General features: G+C 40.9%; 1 protein-coding gene across 1 annotated transcript in view; it reads right to left on the bottom strand.

The window, feature by feature from the left end:
* The window catches only part of GABRB3 (gamma-aminobutyric acid type A receptor subunit beta3), a 118,812-nt gene extending 109,713 nt beyond the window's left edge, over positions 1–9,099 (bottom strand). The window contains exons 1-3 of the mRNA XM_033051844.2: positions 8,889–9,099; positions 8,614–8,705; positions 8,453–8,520 (exon numbers count right to left, since the gene is read on the bottom strand). Coding sequence (XP_032907735.1) covers positions 8,453–8,520; positions 8,614–8,705; positions 8,889–8,968 — 240 coding nt within the window. The 5' untranslated portion in view covers positions 8,969–9,099. The remainder of the gene's footprint in view (positions 1–8,452; positions 8,521–8,613; positions 8,706–8,888) is intronic.
* Between the last annotated feature and the right edge of the window lie 9,979 nt (positions 9,100–19,078).

Below are 19,078 nucleotides of genomic sequence, written 5' to 3'. Positions count from 1 at the left end.
GAGAGTGCTGTATTGTGCCATGGAGACATACCCATGAACTAATGAAAATTCAACATCCATATTAGTATTAAGAAAAAAGTCATTAACTGCTATTGAACTGCCAATTATCCAGTGTAACTGCAGACCTCCCAGCACAGCTGTTTTATCTTCCCTCTCTGCTACGTGCAATATTACATTCATATTGCAGATTACATTATCACAGCGACCTGTAACCAGCTCCTAACTGCTGAGAGAACAAATTATTTTGCCAAAGTTATCAGTTCAAATCCGTAATAGTGAATAATGAATTAGACATGCCCAGACTTGAGGATTTTTTTCCTTGCACTATCTGTAGTTATGAGGAACTGTGACATTCAATTAAAAATACTAAATAAACTGTCGCTTTGAAATGATTCTTCTTCCAGCTATTTTTTATGACTCCATGTCACACGGGAGAAAAAAAGAAAGTTTGTCCTGGATAATCTAAAACCCCTAATGGTAGTTAAATATTACTCAACCTCTTTCACTGAAAGTTGTTATTATCCTTCAGTATTGATGGATTGCACTTGATATTACCCAAGTTTAAATTCTTTATATAATCATATCTTTATTAAAAGGAAAACTGTGGGGAAAAGTGAATTGTTACTAAATCATCCCAATGCTCTGGTGACACCTAAACAAAAGGTACTCTTCTCAATCACAAATCACTGGAGACTGCAAAAGAAACCTGGAGAGGTATTAACATGTTCATTTGCTTCCTCCCCAAGTATCCACCACCAGCAAGTAGCAGAGTCAGGACATGTGGTTCTGTGGACCTTTGTGTCAGATGTGTCATGGAAGTTTCTATGTTGGTCTGTCATCTTCTGCCAAGCATGACATTGCCTGCCATGCCTTTATCAAATTGCTAAGCTTTCTGTATCCCTGCAGACATTAAAATATCTGAATTAAAATTCAGTGCACTAATAAAGATCTTCATATAAATATCCCTCTTTCTTTTATCACTTTTTCTGTCTGTCTTCAAGGGAGTGAAAAAATTGCTAGGTATACAGTAGGTAAAAATTCATAAAGTTTCTGTCAATTTTCCACTCCTGTTAACTTAAATTTATGCACTTCTTCATTACCTGGGCATGATAAAAGTCTTTCTGCAGAAGTGAAAATACATAAGGATGACATGCACAGAAGTCCTGACCTTGTAGCTTCACAGCTTTCGTCAATGACTGCTATGTATATGTGAAAGAACATATATGTGACACCTGGTGCAATTGATGCAAAGGTACGGAGAACACAATAAAGATTTATGTACACTGGTGGTGATTAATGACATCTCAGCTGGCAAGGCATATACTTAGGGCACTGGCATTTATTAAAAATGTCCTACGGGAAACTTCTCATCTTCTGAGGAATCAGCATGATATCAGCAGGAGCATCTGAAACCACACCAAGGCACACTTGTGAGCGCTGACAGAAATAATAATTAAATCAGAGCAGAGATTCACAGAAATAGAGTGCTGGAGAACCCAGCAAAGCATCAGCTAGCCCAGCCTCTTCAAAGGCAAGAGCAACACCACTGGAAGAGGTATTTATCTAATCCCTGCTTGTAAACCTGAAAAAAAAGGAGATGCTACAAAAAATGTAGCTAGATGAAAACCAATTTGAAAACAATTCCCTAATTTCCTTAATTTCTTCAGGTCTAAGTTCGATTGGTTCTAAAGAAAAACTGATCATCATTCTCTCATCACCAGCATCCTACCTAATGGGAACTTTTGCTTCTTCACTCCATCTTATTTTTCAGTGTTAAACAAACCCATTTACTTCAATGTCATTGCATTGCTGTTTTGTAATTATTTTAATTAGAAACACTTTTTTCCATTCCTTACACCTCCTGTTTCTTTTCATCTCCATGAAAGCCAGCAATGAAACACTGGACACAGCATTCTTGCTTAGGCTTAACTAATGACAAAGCAAACTCTGTGTTTCGTGAAAGACACTTCTATTTATGCACTCCAAGGTAAGACGTGTCTTTTTTCAATTTACTGCACCTGTGACTTTTTCACTTTCTTTAGATTCTGGTCCTGTAAGACTTTTTTTAGTGTCCTACTGCTTAGCCAAATCTTTATCACTTAAAATAATGGATTCATTGTTCCTTATAAATGCAGCACTTCGTGCTTGCTCCTGGTTTATTAGGGCTATTCCTCTAGTTTGTAAACATAATTTTGAATCCCTTTTTGTGCATGGAATACTTGCAATTATTCCAGATTGATGTCATCACAGATCATACCTATTTCATCATGCAAGTCTGGATGATTCAATGCTGGCAGCTGGAGCTGGCTTTTAAATAGTGTATTGGCACCTCCCAGCACCATTAACTACCTCCCTGTCTCTGCATAAGCAGGTATTCCTTCCCCTTCAGAGTAGCTGCTTTCCACTGCGGATAGGCAGAAGCCTGTCATCAATTTCCCTGGACAATCAGGAGTTATTTCCCTATCACACTGTCTGCTACAAGCACTTCTTTCCCTCTCTCTGTCAATAAGAACTATGAGACATAACAGAGATGGAGAGAGACTGAGGCAGGCTGGGGGAGTTTGTGGGTACTGTCCTGAGGAAGAAAAATGGATGGAGACAAGGCAGAGGATGGATGATCTTGTGGCCAGCTGGTAACTAGAGAGCAGGTAACCTGTAAAATAGACTATCCTCCAGGATCAGTGCCTCTTGCTGTGCCCCTCCTGTAGTGGATGGATGCTGGCTCATCACCAGCACAGTGACAGCACTCTTTGCAGGGCTATGCTGGCCTCAGGAGATCCTTCCCTGCTCAGGCACCACTTCTTTCTTCTTCCTTTTTTTCCCCCGCTATATTATCTATCAAATACACATACGTGTATATACACACATATAGGCACAATTATTTATGTGGTCTTTCTGCAATAGTGTGATCTACTATTCTCCCTAAATACATTACATTATGAAATCTATAAAAGCAAAATCAGAATAGAAAGTTGCATATTCTATTTCATACTTCTGTGATTTGTGAGCTAGTAATGATCTTCTAGCTAGAAAACTTGTCTTTGCAATACCAGAACAACTCCTTTAATTTCTCCTCTCTTCTCATCTGAATCTTCAAAGCAAAGTATGTCACAATTCAGTTATGATTTCCTGGTAACATCAAGATTCTATTTGCAAAGTATGTAGAAAGTATCTGTTTATGGCAGGAAAGATAAGCTACACTTACAGCAGGAAGCACAGGTTACATTTCGCTGTGACTACTCAAAAACCAAGTTGCCTTGGCTCTCTCCATACCATTCAGGAAACAAGGACACCTCCCAGAAAGATTAATCCTTCCATTTAAAAAACAACAACCACACAGGCATCTAAGTTACCTGTTACAAATTAGTGACTCTCTTCTCCTTCTTATTACAGAGGGAACCTGGAGCTTAAGCTTTGGCTGTACATCTGAGGAACAATTCACTTACCTAAGCAAAGGTGTCTGGTGCCTGGGTCATGCAGGACCCCTGCCTAGGCTGGCAGGAACAGCAACAGATCTAGGGAGGTTCACTTCAGTTCTAGAGAAGCAGCTGGAGTCCAAGCAAAATACCTTGAGGCATCTAAAATATCTAAGAAGCGCTATTACATTGCCTTATTTTATTTTAAGCTCTTTTGATTGCATCACCTGTATTGACAAGAACAAGACTCAGCTGTTTAAATTTCAGGAGGTGGTGTTGTGTCTAAAACCTGGGCACAGTGACATAGAAGAGGATGTGCAGGAGATCTGCACCAACCTGGACTGGAAATGGGAGGGCAAGTATGATACCTTGAAACCAAAACTACAGTAGACACCTTTGCCCAAGCATCCACATTCTGTTCTAGATCTCCATTAACTGCACTTGTAGAGTTTAGCAATCCAGCTCTCACTTAGACATCTAATGCTATAAACCTCAATTTACAAAAACTGAATCCACCAAATTTTTTATCACCTGAAGTAAGATGTGACAGATTTCATTAAGCATGACATTCAGTACTTCAGGTGAAGTATGAATTAATTCACCTAAAATAATTATTTGTGTATCCCTGTCAAGGAAAATAGACACTATTTCGTCTCAATGAGTAGTAACTTCAGTCGACCTTAGGGCAGCAGCTAAAACAGTTTGTCAGAAAGATGTCAAAATTGCTTTGAAAATCAGCAGGCACTCAATGAAGTCCATATGCATACTTGCAGTTTTATAAAGGCACAAGCATAAAAATAAAAATTACAGTGTTAGCATGGAAGAGATTACATCTTTTTTTAGAGTGGTAGCATAGAATAGATGACATCTTTTTCAGAAACAACAACTCATCTGTTTTAAGGTCTGACTTTATGTCAAACTAATTTTCTGACTAGAGTATTCTCAAAACAGCAGGATGACTATATAACAAATGATGCCTCCTGGGTTTTGCTGGTTTAATTTTATCAAAATTAGATGCTTTGAGAAACCCTAGATGGACAGCTCTGAAGTCCTCTCTATAAACAAAGACAATGCCATAGACAAAGACAGTACTTCTGAGAGCAGAAGCACGTTTCCTGTTCTCTGCAAAACATTATCTCTCAGAAGAAAAGTTCATTTTTGCACTAATTCCCTTGTTTTCTCCATCCACTTCACAGCATTACTTCCCATAAACTACTTCCCATAAACACATTCTAAAATTATAGTAAAATGAAAGCACAGTACTTTAGTCTTCCAGCTATAATAATGACTTTAAAGAAGGGGTTATTTGGAGATTCAACACATTGATTATTTAACTTCCTAAGATATAGAAGTATTTAGATGCTTGAAAATTGAATGCCTGGAACAAATGCATTTGATTCACAGACCAAACACTGAAGAAAAACCAGACTGTTAAAAAAATTGCAAATTGTGGACACTGAGTGGAAATAGGCTGACAGACTAGTAAAAACACAAGAACTATTTCTTTTTCAATTCATGTCATGTGAGCAGAACACCTAAAAAACACAGCAAGAACAAAATACAATCAACTTGAATAATGAAAAATGATAAAATTTACAGCTAAATTATTGAAATCTGACAACAGTAATCTTCCATAATCTTCATTTGTAAGATGACTTACAGTATATTCTCAGTATTACATCTGTCATTATTATTAATCAGTATTTTGTTAGGATATTTACATTTCTGTACAATTTATAGAGGTTTTAAATGCAATTATTGACAGTAGGCACAAAAATAGGTAGGTGCTTAAGTGCCCATTTATACATATAATTTGTGAAATAGACAAATAACTATGGGAAAGAATGTACAGGTTAAGCAGGGGAGTAAAGCACACTGACATATAGATATAGACATATGTGTAGGGAATTAACAGACTGCAGCCCTTCCCTGAGCAATGCACTTCTTTTATACAACTTCATTAATTCCCCCTTACTACCATATATATGAAACTTGCAGTATAACTATAAATCATGTGATTTTTATATCATACGTGTTTACAATTTCAAAAATGAGACTCAATAGTTTCAAGATGTTTTGAAATCAAATAGAAACTGTTTATTTACAACTCCTCAGTAAAACAAGTTGATGACCTGCAATCCTGATACTTGCATCTGTCCTCCTGATCCAGCTTAGCATTTCAGCATCAAAAATAAAAATGTTAATCGTTCCATGTAATCCAAGGAAGATGTACATGGCTATCAGTAAGTCTGTTCTAAAAAATATCTACAGGTAGCCTGGATGTATAGGGCAAAAGACGTAGTGATTCTCAACAGAAAGACTAAAACCACACAAGTAATTTTTTTAAATGCCGGAAAGCTTAATAAATAGCTAGTAAATAAAGATTCATAGAGGAATATATTAAATATAAACCTACAGTTTGATTATGAATAGAAAATAATATGATTCAAGCTGTAATTCCTGTTACAAAGAATTGTCATCATGTCATTGAAAGCTACATTACAGGCTGCCTAGAAAGCAGCATAATAAAACTTGCTGTAATAACATTTTATTTATATCCATGAAATTGAAGAATGGTAAATCTCTGGTTATTTTATTTTTAATACAGAGATGAATTTTAACAAGGTAATTTATAAAAGGTTACACCAATGTCTAGATTTAAATCAAAGGAATTAATGTCCACACTACCACAGTTCACAGAGAAATTTTTGTAACACATTTCAATAGTTGATGAGGCTAAAGGTCAACACTCACAGTATCTGTTTGGAATTAAATGAAAGAATATGTCAAAGTTTAAAAGTTTAGTTGGCAACCAGCATGAAGTTCAACAGCTGTGCCTCAGGTCTTCAAACTAACTGGACCCTTTTTTTCCCCATCCAAATTACTACTTAGAATAAATACTTGAGTAATCTTGAAAAGCTTCTTCTCTTCATCCTTACTCACTGTTCATTGATATGTACTGAAGAATCCTTGCAGACCAATAAAAAATTACTTAAAAGTAGAAGTAACCAACACAGGTATTACATGAATATAGCTGGGCTTAGTCAAAGATGACTTCTTTTCCAGGCAGGTGAGACAAGCTCAGCTGAAATTCTGGTTGTAGCAAGATGTTCACCAATCAGAAGCCCTTCCTGCTCATTTTTCCTGAAATAAACTAGTACAGTTTCTTATAATACAAGTACTTTAGCAACGTTCTTCAGAAACACATTATTTGTTTCTGTTGCAAGATCTGTATTGACATTTTTCAGATTTTGCACTGTCCATGAGGGGGCACAGAAAAAAAACACTTCTCTGCAGCTGCTCTGGCAACTAATGGGCAAGAGTGGGCACTGACTCCTGGGCAGCTGGAAACTTAAGCACTTGGTACACTGACACAGTGTTTGGGCACTGACCATCTTCTTGAGGAGCTCCTGTATCTCTGAGGCTCTGACTACCCATCCTAGCATAAGAAGCACTGTAATTACTTACTTTTCCTTATAACCCTGCTACAGTGGGTTGGACAAGTTGTTATTTAAACCTAACAGGCTTTCTTGCAGCTGGGAAAAAAAAAAGAAGAAAGGAAAAAGCACAAAAAGCAGCATACATCCCCTCATTTTCTTTCCAACTCAGTATGCCTTTCTCTGATATTTATTGCCTCTCTGGCACTTCAAATACAGTGTTATATATTAATTTAATGAGTCATGTAATGCTTCCCTAAGACTGGAACATATCCAGAGGTGGGGAAGGTGGCGGTGGGGAAGGTGGCAGTGGGGATAGTGAAGTCAGACTTTTCAATTACTCTTCAGAGGGAAGCTTTCATTCAGCTCCTTTTTTTTTTTTTTTTTACTTGAGAAGCAATCCTACAAGTACAGAAAAGCCTGTCAAATATATGAAGTGTCTCTGCAGTTGCCTGAATCTGCATGAAGCCTAAGACAAACTCTTGTAAGTAAGAACTACCTCGTTTTTTTCCCTCCTGAATGAGTAGAAAGGCTGGCATTGGTGACACTTTTAACTGCAGACAGGTAACTGTATCTCTGTCAAAAACATTTTTTAGAAGATGAGAAGTAGATCATAAGTTTCTCTCTCAGAATTTCAAGTAGAGGGGGTGAAAGCAGTGGTAAAATTAATGAAAATACAGGGATCGTGTATCAAGCCAAGATATGCCAGCTTGTAACACTGCAACATTGCATTGAAGGAGAGGTAGTGCAGTGCTAGTGTCATCTGTAGTATAAGAAAGCTCAGTTTCCAAACGTGTACATATTATTTTTAATGCCACAAATGTAACTACAGCACTGCAGAGTGACTGGTCTTCCTACACGAGGTTTGCAAAAGAAAGAATACAAGGAAAAAAACTGAGAGAGAAGAAGTAACTTGCAGAGGAACGTGAAAAACCCACCTCAGATTTAGGATTAGGGCAAGAAACAGAAATTGTACCTTCTAACCTCGAATCATCAAGTTATACAGATGAGAGGACCAAAACGCAGAACAACACTAAACACGTCCCTGTCCATCGGCAAACACGACAGCCCCGCACAGCATCACTTTCCGAGACAAGCCTAGACTACTATTCCTCCCAAGTCCATTCACAACCGCGCCAGCTCTGGGTGCTCAACAAGCCTTAAAGCACTCGCACATGTCAGAGTTTACCCAAAGAGAGTTCGCATTTTTTTGCCCTGAACCGCGCAAGAAGCAGAGAGATGCCGACAGCCGCAGACCTCCATCACCGGCTCCGGCGAGCCCGGCCCGCATCCCGGCCCCATCCCGGCGGCTGCGGGGCTGCGGCAGGTGCCGGCGGAGCCCCGGCCAGCTCCGGCCGCGCGGGGGCACAGGGGGAGAAGGAGAAGGGAGGACGACCGCCGGCAGCGAGAGGGGAAAAAGGGGGGAAGGAGGAAAGCGCGTCTCCAGGGAAATAAAGTTTTCGAGCGAAGAGGGCAGCGCTCGGAGCGCCGCGCAGCCCCGCCGCCACCCGCCGAGACAGCAGCGACTCCGTGAGAAAGCACAGACGGGAACGGGCGGCCGTGACCCGGGAGACAGCCCCGGGCTCGCCCGCTACTCACCATGTTGACTTCGGAAACCATGTCGATGCTGGCGATGTCGATGTTCATCCCCACGCAGACGGGCGGACCTGCGGGCAGAGCAGACCTTTAGCCGGACCCGCCGAGCACCGGGGACAGCTGCGGGGGAGGGAGGGATCGGCAAGCCGGGCAGGGCGACTCACCTCCGAAATCCGGCCGGAGGCGGATGTCGTAGCCCTTCAACAATTTATCCACAGTTTCTTTCACGAAGGACATGTTGCCGGGATCGTTCACACTGCGGGGAGAAAGAGACGGGGGTGTCGGGCGGCAGAGGCAGAAGCCGGGGTGCGGGGGGCCAGGGGCGACGGCGGGAGCGGGGCGGGAGGGGGAGGGCGGGGGAGCGATCAGCTTGTTCCCATCAGCTTGTTCCCCTGGAGAAACGCATCCCGCGCCGCCGCCGGGGCACGCTGGCTCCTACCTCTGGGCGCAGCAGACCACGGCCACCAGGACGGGAGCAGAGAAGATCCCGAAGATCCTGCCTCCCCCAAAGCCCCACATCCCTCCGCTCCGCGCTCCCTTGCGCAGCAGCAGCAGCCGCCGCCGCGATCCGGCTGCCCCGGCTGCCGCTGAGGAAGAGGCGGAGGCGACAGTCCCTGTTCTCCCCTCACCTCGCCCTCCCCCCAAAAAATATCCCCCACCCCCTGCCCCAGCAGCACCACCCGGCTGCGCTCGCCCCGCGGCCGGACGCCGCCGAGCCCCGGAGGAAGCTGCCCTCCGCCGGAGCCCGGCCAGCCGCCTCCCTCCCTCCCTCCCTCCGCCCGCCGCCGCCCGCCCTGCCGCCTTCCCGCCAGCCGGGAGGGGAGGGGACGGAGGGAGGCAGGGCACCGCCGTCCCTCCGGGCGGAGAGCCCGAGGTGGGGCGCCGGAGGAGCGGGACTGGCGGGGCCGGGGCTGGCAGCGAGGGGCGGCGGCTCCCCGGGCACCGCCTCGGGGCACACCCGACCTGTGCACGGCCCCGGCTCCGCGGGACCCGCCCGACCTGTGCACGGCCCCGGCCCCGCGGGACCCGCCCGGACGCGGCGGTGGTCGCCGGCAGCCCCCGCGGGGTGTCCCCGCAGCCGACTCCATCTCCCCGGGGTAGGAGTGGGACTGCGGGGCTAGGGCAGCCCGCAGGGTCCCCCCTAGAGCCAGCTGAGAGAGTCTGCCCGACGCCCTCCCTCTGTCCACCCGTACCCCTTTTATCGGTGACTGTGCCCACCTGCCCTGGGGCGCATCCTGGGAGCGATGCCCGGGTGAGCCGCTGGGGCGGGAGAAGGAGCTGGGCTGGGAGCCCTGCCTTGACCTTAAGGGGCCTGAAGCTGTCTGTGCCACGGCCAGGGATGTGGTGTGCATGTACAGGTGCCGGGCCTGAGGCTCCTTCAGCCTGCGAGAGTGCCAACTGCACTGACCGAGATGGACACGCTTTGCCAGGCAGAACCTCTGCTGGGTTCAAACCCAGTGCAGTCAGGCTTGGACAGTAATGAAGGGAAATGGCACTGCTGCCAGACATGCACGGTGAGACTCGTCACCTCTGAGCTTCTGTATGCTCTCAACTTTGTATAAAATGTTTGTTAGGTGAAGACAGCACAGTTGTTATTATTTTAATCTTCTTCCATGTTAATTAGTCCTTTCAGCAGGACTTATTGGCATGGAAACAGAAGAATGTTGACTTTGGTATATTGGTTTTGGTTGCAGAGGCAGCTCCTCACTGCTGGAGCTCTTCACCATGCCCTATGAACATACAAGCATGCCCTTGGCCAGCTTCTGATTCTGGTCACATTGCAATCAGTGGCCACTGGTCCATGACAAAGCACAACATTTCAGTAGCCAAGGGAAAAAAGCTTTGCACTTGTTCTCTGACCACCTGCTTTTCCCTTCCACGCATTCTCTTCCCTTAGGGAAATTGCTATGAAAAGGATGGGCATTGAGTAATGCCGTGGTGTTATATACAGGTGAGAAAACATGGAAGGCTTTTTCTCTCTCTTCAACAAATTACTGAAAGGAAAGACGAGTGCAATCCATTGTCCTGACCTTGTTGCGTTGCGGTTAATAATAAAGATCTGAATAAAGGAAGGAGCAGGCTCAGTTTTAAAAACAATATTAAGCTCTACAGGCAATGCAGAAAAATGTAAGAGTGGGAGAAACTGAGTGTTGCCAAATCTTGTGATTTCATGTTAATATTTGGATTTTTAATAGTGCCATAATTACTATGATTATAAAGCAAGTGAAAATCTTATATTTTATTTAAAAACCTTATTAGGCTTATGATGAAAGTTTGAGAATTGTGGCATGAAGTTACATGACTCAAGGGCTCAAAAGTGAAAAGTCAAATAATAAGCAACTATATAAGTAATTTTAAGGCCCTGAGTCCTGATGTTTTTTTAATGCTTTAGATGTGCAGTATTGAAGACCAGTTTTTTCAAAGACTTCAGAAGGAGTAGATTTAGGGAAAGGTACTAATAATTCAGTTCTGTCCCCCTAAATTCTGAGAGAAAGTATTAATACCAAAGAAAATATTTCTTATGAAGAGCTTAACATGGTTTAAAAGCACATTTAAACACTAATAACTTTTCTTAAATACATTGTCAGTTTTATAACAGAAATAAAAAAAGTTAGAGAGCACTATTTCTGATTAATGTGCTATCCTGGTACTTTGGAAACACATCTGAGGTAAGAATGAATTAACAGTGCTGTAGAGTCATATTTTATCACACTTCATTTAAGTATTTGTCTTCTTGATCTTACAGAGCAACCATTTACTTGGGAACAACATAATCTAGGCGGGAGCTGATGGAACAAGGAAGTATTTAGTGGGTTATGGAGCATTTGTTCCTTGGGACTGTGGGTTCAATTAGGCTTAGCAGTAACTGAAAGATGTTAAAAACTATAAACAATCAATGAATTTCATGACAGGTAAAAGTCATCTTGACTTGTCTGTGCCATGGCATTTGCAGTGAAAGTAGCACTGTGATTTTATCTGCAGGAAAGGCTCACAACTAAGCTTCTGTGGCAATGGACTGGAGGTGAGACTCAACAAAGACCTGCACCAGGGGCAGGATTCAAGGAAATAGTCTAAGCCCAGACTTAAGGGAAGCTATTTAATGCGGAAAATACGAGAATGAAGAAATAAGGAAAAAATAGGGCACTCCTTGTCCTGCCCCAGAATTTAACATGCTGATTTTGCTTCTGGAATGAGGCTCCCAAACATCTCCTTTCAAAAGGCAAGCAGGTTATTTCAAGACGTGGTTGGAAGGAGTCTGGGCACCCTTTTTCATGAAAGCAAAACAAAGCATCTAGTCACAGCCTGTAGATTGTCTATCCAAGAAATTCCCAAGGATGTATCTCCTGAGATAAGCCCAGACTCTAGGATCTCAGGGTAAACTTTTGCTTTTTGAAACGTTCCAGTTTTCAGCAAATAGTTAAGTAGGCTAGAGGGAAGGAGCTAACATAACTCTGTGGCCTAGTGGTTTGGCTGTTGCCTGGGAAGTACTGTTATTTCATAAATAAACCAGTGATTCATGAATTAATTACTGGATAAAATAAATCAATGTTCAGTGGTATAAGGAAAGGAACCCAATTCTCTCCTCCTTGTAGTTGCCTTCATCGTTGTTCATTGACGCTCCTTGCTCTTTTTTCAATGTACAGTCTTTCGTCCCACTAAAACTATCTCTGTAAAATATGAGACTTTGAATACTGTAGTTCAGGGACTAAAAATTCATCACATTTTCTACAACTTTGGTGAATGTTCCAGCCTCTGGGCCACTGGACAATTAAGATCAATGAGATAAGCATAGCATGTGTTCTTGACTTCCTCAGCATTGCCAATATTGTAAAGGCCACTTCATCAATGGATCTAAACTGCAAAGGCAAGCGTTATGTGTGAATGAGCAAAAGAACTGTCCTTGCTGCAATGCAAATAAGTGTGGATGAACAAAACTGCCAAGCCTACACATGAAACAAGTCCTTGGGGTAAGTTGGATTATGATGGATTCATCAGCTAAGTCTGGGTTAGCAGGTACAGGGGCTGGTCTCTAGAGCAAAACTTGTTGCTGAGGACCTGATATCCATGCCATGCCCACCTGTTCTTTTGGGTTTGATGTTTTTTGTTTTTTTGTTTTGTTTTTTTTTTTTTACCCCATTAGGAAAAGTGGGGAAATCTGGCCCACTAGACTAAATGCTCGTTAGCAGTTAGAGAAATGTGCTGCTGGGGTGCATTTTTCAACTTAGTTTGAAAGGAGTCATGTTCATGTACTCTGAGACTGCTCTGAGATGTGAGACAAAGCACAGTAAGTGGGAATGATCAAGTGATTCACTTTGCAAGTACAGTCCTGGTCTGCAGTAAAATGCTATGTAGATGCATCCATCATCCTATTTCAGAAGGAGCTGGAACAGAGCACACTCAGCCCTTGTCAAAGGACAGAAATGGTTGAAGGCAGTGGGATTGGAATGAGAAGCGACTCAAAATTTTGGAACAAATTCCGGTTTCCTTCATCATTGTCAGTACTAATGGAGATACAGCAGAGGAGGCAATGACAGGGAGGCTAGAGAAGAGGAGAGGTCTGCTCACAACTGATGCATTTGCAGTACTACCACTATTAGTCACCAGATGTAGGAGAAAGCCTGGCCTGGGAATCAGGAAAGAAGAATTTGATCACACCATACAATACATCACTGAACTCCTGCAATGGAAAGTGGTACTGGGGGTTTACCTGACAAAATGAACTTAACTCCATTTACAGACTGAGGTCAGAATCACTTATTAAATTTTTTTTTTTCATTTTACTTTCTGGCTTCTCTGTCATTTAACTGATTTTAACAAAGATCCAGTCTTATCCTGAAGCAAACTGCAAACACAAAGGGTTCAGAGATACAAAAGAGAGAGAGACTGAAACTAAAAGAAAGTGGGAAGAATTGCTGTTATGGCTGAAATGTTGTCTTCTGAGGAACACAGAACATTAATCTTACTAGGCTGAGACCCATGCTGCTGCTTACCTGCTCTGCCTTGCAGCAATTTTAATAGCCTGCTGGTTTAACCTGCTGAGAAGGTGTAATTAATAAAAACTGGCTGGGAAAAAAATACACAAGGAAATTTTCAACTCTATTTTTTTTTTCTAAACCTGCTTTTTCACTTTAAGAAATCAAAAGTTGACAATAATTTTTGTAAAAACACCAAACAATAGAAAACTAGTATTTCCTTCAGAAAGCTCAACTTTCTTATTTTCTGCCTTACAGTGTCTCAGCAGAAGCAGAGCTTTAGAGTGACAGGCAGATGCTGGGAAGCTTTAGGGCTCAGGCAATACTCAGCACTTTGGCAGTTTTTTACACTGTGTTTTGCCTGTTCAGATAATAGAAGTGGTTGTTGGACATACTATCTGAGGAGAACAAGATTATGTTTATTTACTATATATATTTATCAGAAATTGTGTGTAATACTTGCTGATGTTGGGTAATACTCAACAGTTTATTTAACTGAAGAGTGAGTTTATACTATTGTCCCCATTTCTTTCAGACAGATTGAAAGCAGCATTGCATGAATCCATTTGCTTTGGTTGCATAATTTGCTGGTTTACAATTAATTATACAGAAATATTAATGGTGTCCTGTCGACAGTTCTGATGTAGTGGAGATCTGAATGTTTCAGTGGGCCACATAAAGAATAAGTTATTAATCCATATGAGTAATGGGGGAAATTTGCCTTTAATAAGAGGCTTGACCCAAATTGTCTTGAGCAGCTGTTTAAATTTCAGATGGATATTTTTTCTTCATATTCAAGAACATAGAACAAAAATTTGAATCATCTGAATGAATTTAAAAGAGTATTCCTGCAACATTCCATTCCTTATGCTGAAAAACCTCTGGATTATGCACATAGTGAGTCAGACACATCAAAATAAAAATTCATTGACACTTTGGCAGAGAAAGAAATAATCATGACTTTTTATAACTCACATTTTTTCATCATAAAGATTAATGATTGTGCACTGAAATAACACAAATACATTAGAGAAGCCTGTGGTGCATTAGAAATACTATTCTTTTAAGTCTCTGTCTGGATGAAAACAGTCTTTTGAGAAAAACAGACAAGTAACTGAGTTACGACATTTTTTATTATTTTACTGTAAGTGCAGCTGAGGAAGTGTTATTTTATATAGGACTTCTTTGTTAAATTTCTACATGAATGGATTTAACTAAATCCCTTTTTCAGAAGCCCGTTATTCTTAACAAAACAGTATGCCACAGGTGCCTTTTTACTATAAGGCTATATCAGAAGGATATAGTCCATATGTTTATGTTTTCATATTTATCAATACCTTTATGAATCTTATTTGTTATAATTATTGGTTATGCAATTTTTTTGCTAACAGCAGCCAGAATTCCAAGCTGAGATCCCAGTCTCCTTTTGCAGGAGATTAATTATACTGAGTGAAGAAGACAAGCATGAGTTGTTTGAATTCCTTACATTTAACATTATGTATATTTGTTGGAAGATCAAGCCGGGATCCTAACTGATGCATCTGTATAAGGACTTGCTAAAATATCAAGATGTTGGTTCCTGGCATTTTCATCCAAATGTCTCTTTGAATTTTAACAGAGGAAAAGGGGAGAGAGAGCAAACACTTCCACATAAAACAGGATAAGCAATGAGAAGGAAGTGAAGTGAATTTTTTTAATTTTCTAGACACAGTTGTGGAAGTGAAAATCCAGGGTAACAAAGAAAAAGCTATGGGTAGAACAAAGTGAAAATCTGATTTATGTCTTGCTCTTATCCTTTGAGAAGGATGCAAATCCTTTTTTGCTTACTCTGAGGAGTGCCCTTAACAGGAGCCACTCCATGAAAGACGAGGGGAAAGGAAAGGCTTTAGAATGCAGAGGTGTGTTTGTATAGAGGCTGCATCCACAGCCTTCCACTGCCAAGGCACAGAGCTCTGCTGGTCTTTCTAGATGCATCCTCTTTTCTCAAGGCTGTGCCAGCTAGCCCTTCACTCTCATTCCCCAAACACTGGCATCAGAGGCAGACACAGTTAAGCTCATAATACACAGATCAGGATCGTGGGCAATATTCCATCTGTGGAATAACATGTAAATTAAGCTGGTTGTGTAACAGTATTTCTTTGTCATATGCAGTGTACACAGAGGGGAAAACCACTATATTTAAAGGGAAATCATTATTAGGCCTATATAGAATCACGTGTGATGGTTTAAAATATTTTTCATTTTGCCTTAAAAATTACTTTGTGGCTCAGGAAAAAAAGTGTTCATAATAATTTTCAACATTTTGAAGGATTTGCATTCTATTACAGATAATAATCACATGCTTAAAGTACTTTTAGTAACTCACCTTGTGTCATAAATTGCATATAGTTTTTTGTTTTCTTCAACTGCATTCCTAAAAAGAGAGAAAAAGAGCATATTAGTTGCATTCCTTGTGTCCATTGCCAAAACCCCCCCTCGTTTATGGCTCTAAACATTTTCAGACCATTATTGTAGAATCTAGAAATGGGGGGGAAAATAACCTATAAATTGACTTGTTCAACCCTTCACATGACAAGATTGTAATAATCCTTTGGAAATTGCCTAAGTGGGTTTTTAATTATAGATCCATGACTCTGTTGCCAAGAAATGAAAAAAGAAAAAAATAGTAACTGCTTTTGTGAAAAACACAATGAAAAGATATGTTTTTGATGGAGCTACGTGAATAATTTTCAGCAATGCTTTCCAGTTGATCCAGATGAACATTATCCAATTCAGTTATTTCATTTTTTTTAATAAATAAAATTAAAGAAATACATTGAAGTATAATGCACTGTATTCAACGTGAGTAAATAATTTAATTCTGATATTTTGAATACTTTTAGATATGATTAAACATTAAGGTTCATATAAAAAAAGGCATATTGAAAAGTTGAAGCTGGAGTCTGCATTTTGAGCTTTTTCAGTTGAAATCCATGTGACTTTGCAGAACTCATTTTTGCATTTTTTAACTAGAAAAAAGAGAGTTTTTTTTTCCTGTACTTTTTTTGTTGCACTGTTTCTGAATACGTGGGAAAAAAAGCACTCTTCTGAAATAGTGCTAGTGATTTGAGGGAGAGCAAGAAATGTCTGAAATGTGTTGGCTTTGCTGGAATCAGCAATAAAATATAACTTTTAGCTAAGTAGTTTCTGAGAAGGCGTGATGAATCTAAGAGGCACTCCATAATAAGTATTGATTTGTATCTTACAATCTGATTTATGTCTCTGTGCATTACTTTACCTGTCTGCTTTGAGAAGTTAAAGAGAAGCAACTAAAAGCATGGGGTAAATGATCCTGAGTTTGGATGCATTAAGCTCCACTTACATTGCAGAGGTAGATGCTGGGTTTGGTCCCTGTTCCTGGAGTGGTTATGCCTTTTACATTAAATATGCACTGGCTAAAGGGTATTAGCAGCTGGATTTTGTGAATGCTCAACTCTCTTGTGCATTGGGTAAGGAGATTGGGGCCTCTCTCATGTCTTGGATCTCCCTGAAATAACCAGCTGTGTAAAACACAGCAGGTAGTGCTGGGCTGGGCTCAACTTGGCTGCCAACACCTGGTCCATTTAAGGTGCCCTGAGGTACCCGAGACACTGCATAGAGTTGCCAGTTACCACACAGGACCTACATGACACCCACATTCTACTGGAGAGTTAATTGGATTTCCAATTGGAGAATTCCAATGGCTCAGAATGCCTGTGTATGGGAACTGGGCTGAAACTCTGAGGTCAGATTCCATCCAAGAAAAGGATCCCCAGCTTTCTATACAAAGGCTATATTAACTGAGTTAACTAGATCTCTGTTGACATAATGGGAACACCCAGATCTCGTGTAGACACCTGCATCTAATCTTCAGATTAATCCTACTCCAAATTTCACAATATTTTATGTTATTTTGAATTTGTTCAAGCATCAGGATTCACAAACCACATTGCTCTGGATCTAAAGATCACAGTATTGTATGCCTGCAGCCACACCTGGGCATGCTCTGCTGGGGTTTGATTGATATTCTCAAGTACAGATTCATTTATTCTCCAGATTTCTTAGCTCTCTGCTCCTCCATGACCCTCATCAGGTAATTTCTTGAGCTCAGCAAAGGAGAGAAGAAGGGAGGAATAGCAGAGAAGTAGCATCTGAAGCCTGAACACTGACCCACATATATCTTCTGATTACAGTCAGGGATCTCATATTAGTAGAGCCACATGGTCAATGCTGAGACAAGAAGATGGCTGGGCTCTCCTCTGAAGTACACATTGCAACTTGCTGCAAGGTACTGGAACATCCACTCCGTTTGCAGAGGCCAGATACAGACAGTTAGGGAGCAAGCTCAGCCTACGTCATCCTTTAGGACTATGCTCCCAAACACAGCCAGTGACATCTGGGAGACAGACACAGATCAACCTGTAACCATGACAACTGGCATGGGCAAGCAAATTAGCTATGGGGGGAAGAGGGCACCACTTCTGAATGAAAATCTAGAGTATAGATGGAATAAGTATCTGGTTTCCATCTCATTACATAAATAGATCCATACCCATGAGTATAAAAGAAATTTGAATTCAGTAGTGTTTTCTTAAATCAGCAGATTTGTGAAAATTTTCATAACTGGGCAAAACATCATGTGTGGCCACTCTGTGTTTATAACTTTTGACATCCATCATCAAAAATGCCAGTGGCAGGATAGAATTAACTTATCTTCCTTATTGGTAGAGAGATGATAATGGAAAAAGAAGATAAGGAAAACCATCAGGCAAACATAATGGAAAGAATCAAATTTAATGTTTTAAGCATTGAAGTTTCAACATCAGCTTTTATTCAGACTGATAATGCACTCTATTTTTTTCTTCTCTTGCAAAAAAATATGTAGACACATCTTAATGTTGAAATTCTCTTATTCGGTAGAGTGGTAAAATCATCTGGTCTTTGCATTGAAAAATGCCTTCTTGTGAATGAGGACTAAATGGAGTTCAGGAGTCTCCTAGCATGGCTGTGTCTGCCTGGCACCAATAGAAGACATACTTCTGAAAATATTACAAAAGTAAATCCCCTGTCACAAAAGCAGCACATTAAAAATATTTCTATTAAAAGCACTTTGTTGTATATGAATATCATTATATAATTGATTATTCCCATTAAAATGCTTTGCCTCCTTATCACAACTTTAATAAAAGAACAAAACTGCTTTAAATATTATGCATGCACTTGCCTAGAGCCACTATTAAGCAGAGAGGCTCTGTGTGCAGCCAGGCAGTTGTTGATGGTAAATCAAATGGAGGGCATATGGTTTCAGTATGGCTGCTAGTGGAGTTTTTGTTGCTAGAAAGAGCTAATGTTTTGCATTTAGGATTATTAAAGTCACAGAAATAGTGGTTTATCTTTTCCTCTTTTTTTGGTCTCCAGCTCTGTTGAAGGCCCACTAAATATAATACAGAAAATCATGCTAGGAACAACCCGTGCTGGAATGTTAGGACTTCCCTGAACTACAAACTTAGAATGTTGTGTGTTTTTATAAAGAACACACAATTTCTGGATGATACTATGAGTCAGAATGCCTCTGGTTGGGATTCCTCCTTGCTGATGTAAGCACCAAAGATTAAATGTGTAAGTCTGAGCCAGTTAC

This window comes from Catharus ustulatus, chromosome 2 (genome assembly GCF_009819885.2).
Source record: "Catharus ustulatus isolate bCatUst1 chromosome 2, bCatUst1.pri.v2, whole genome shotgun sequence".
Classification (NCBI taxonomy): Eukaryota; Metazoa; Chordata; class Aves; order Passeriformes; family Turdidae; genus Catharus; species Catharus ustulatus.
Note: the sequence above shows the minus strand (reverse complement) of the source record. Positions and strands in the feature narration are given on the sequence as shown.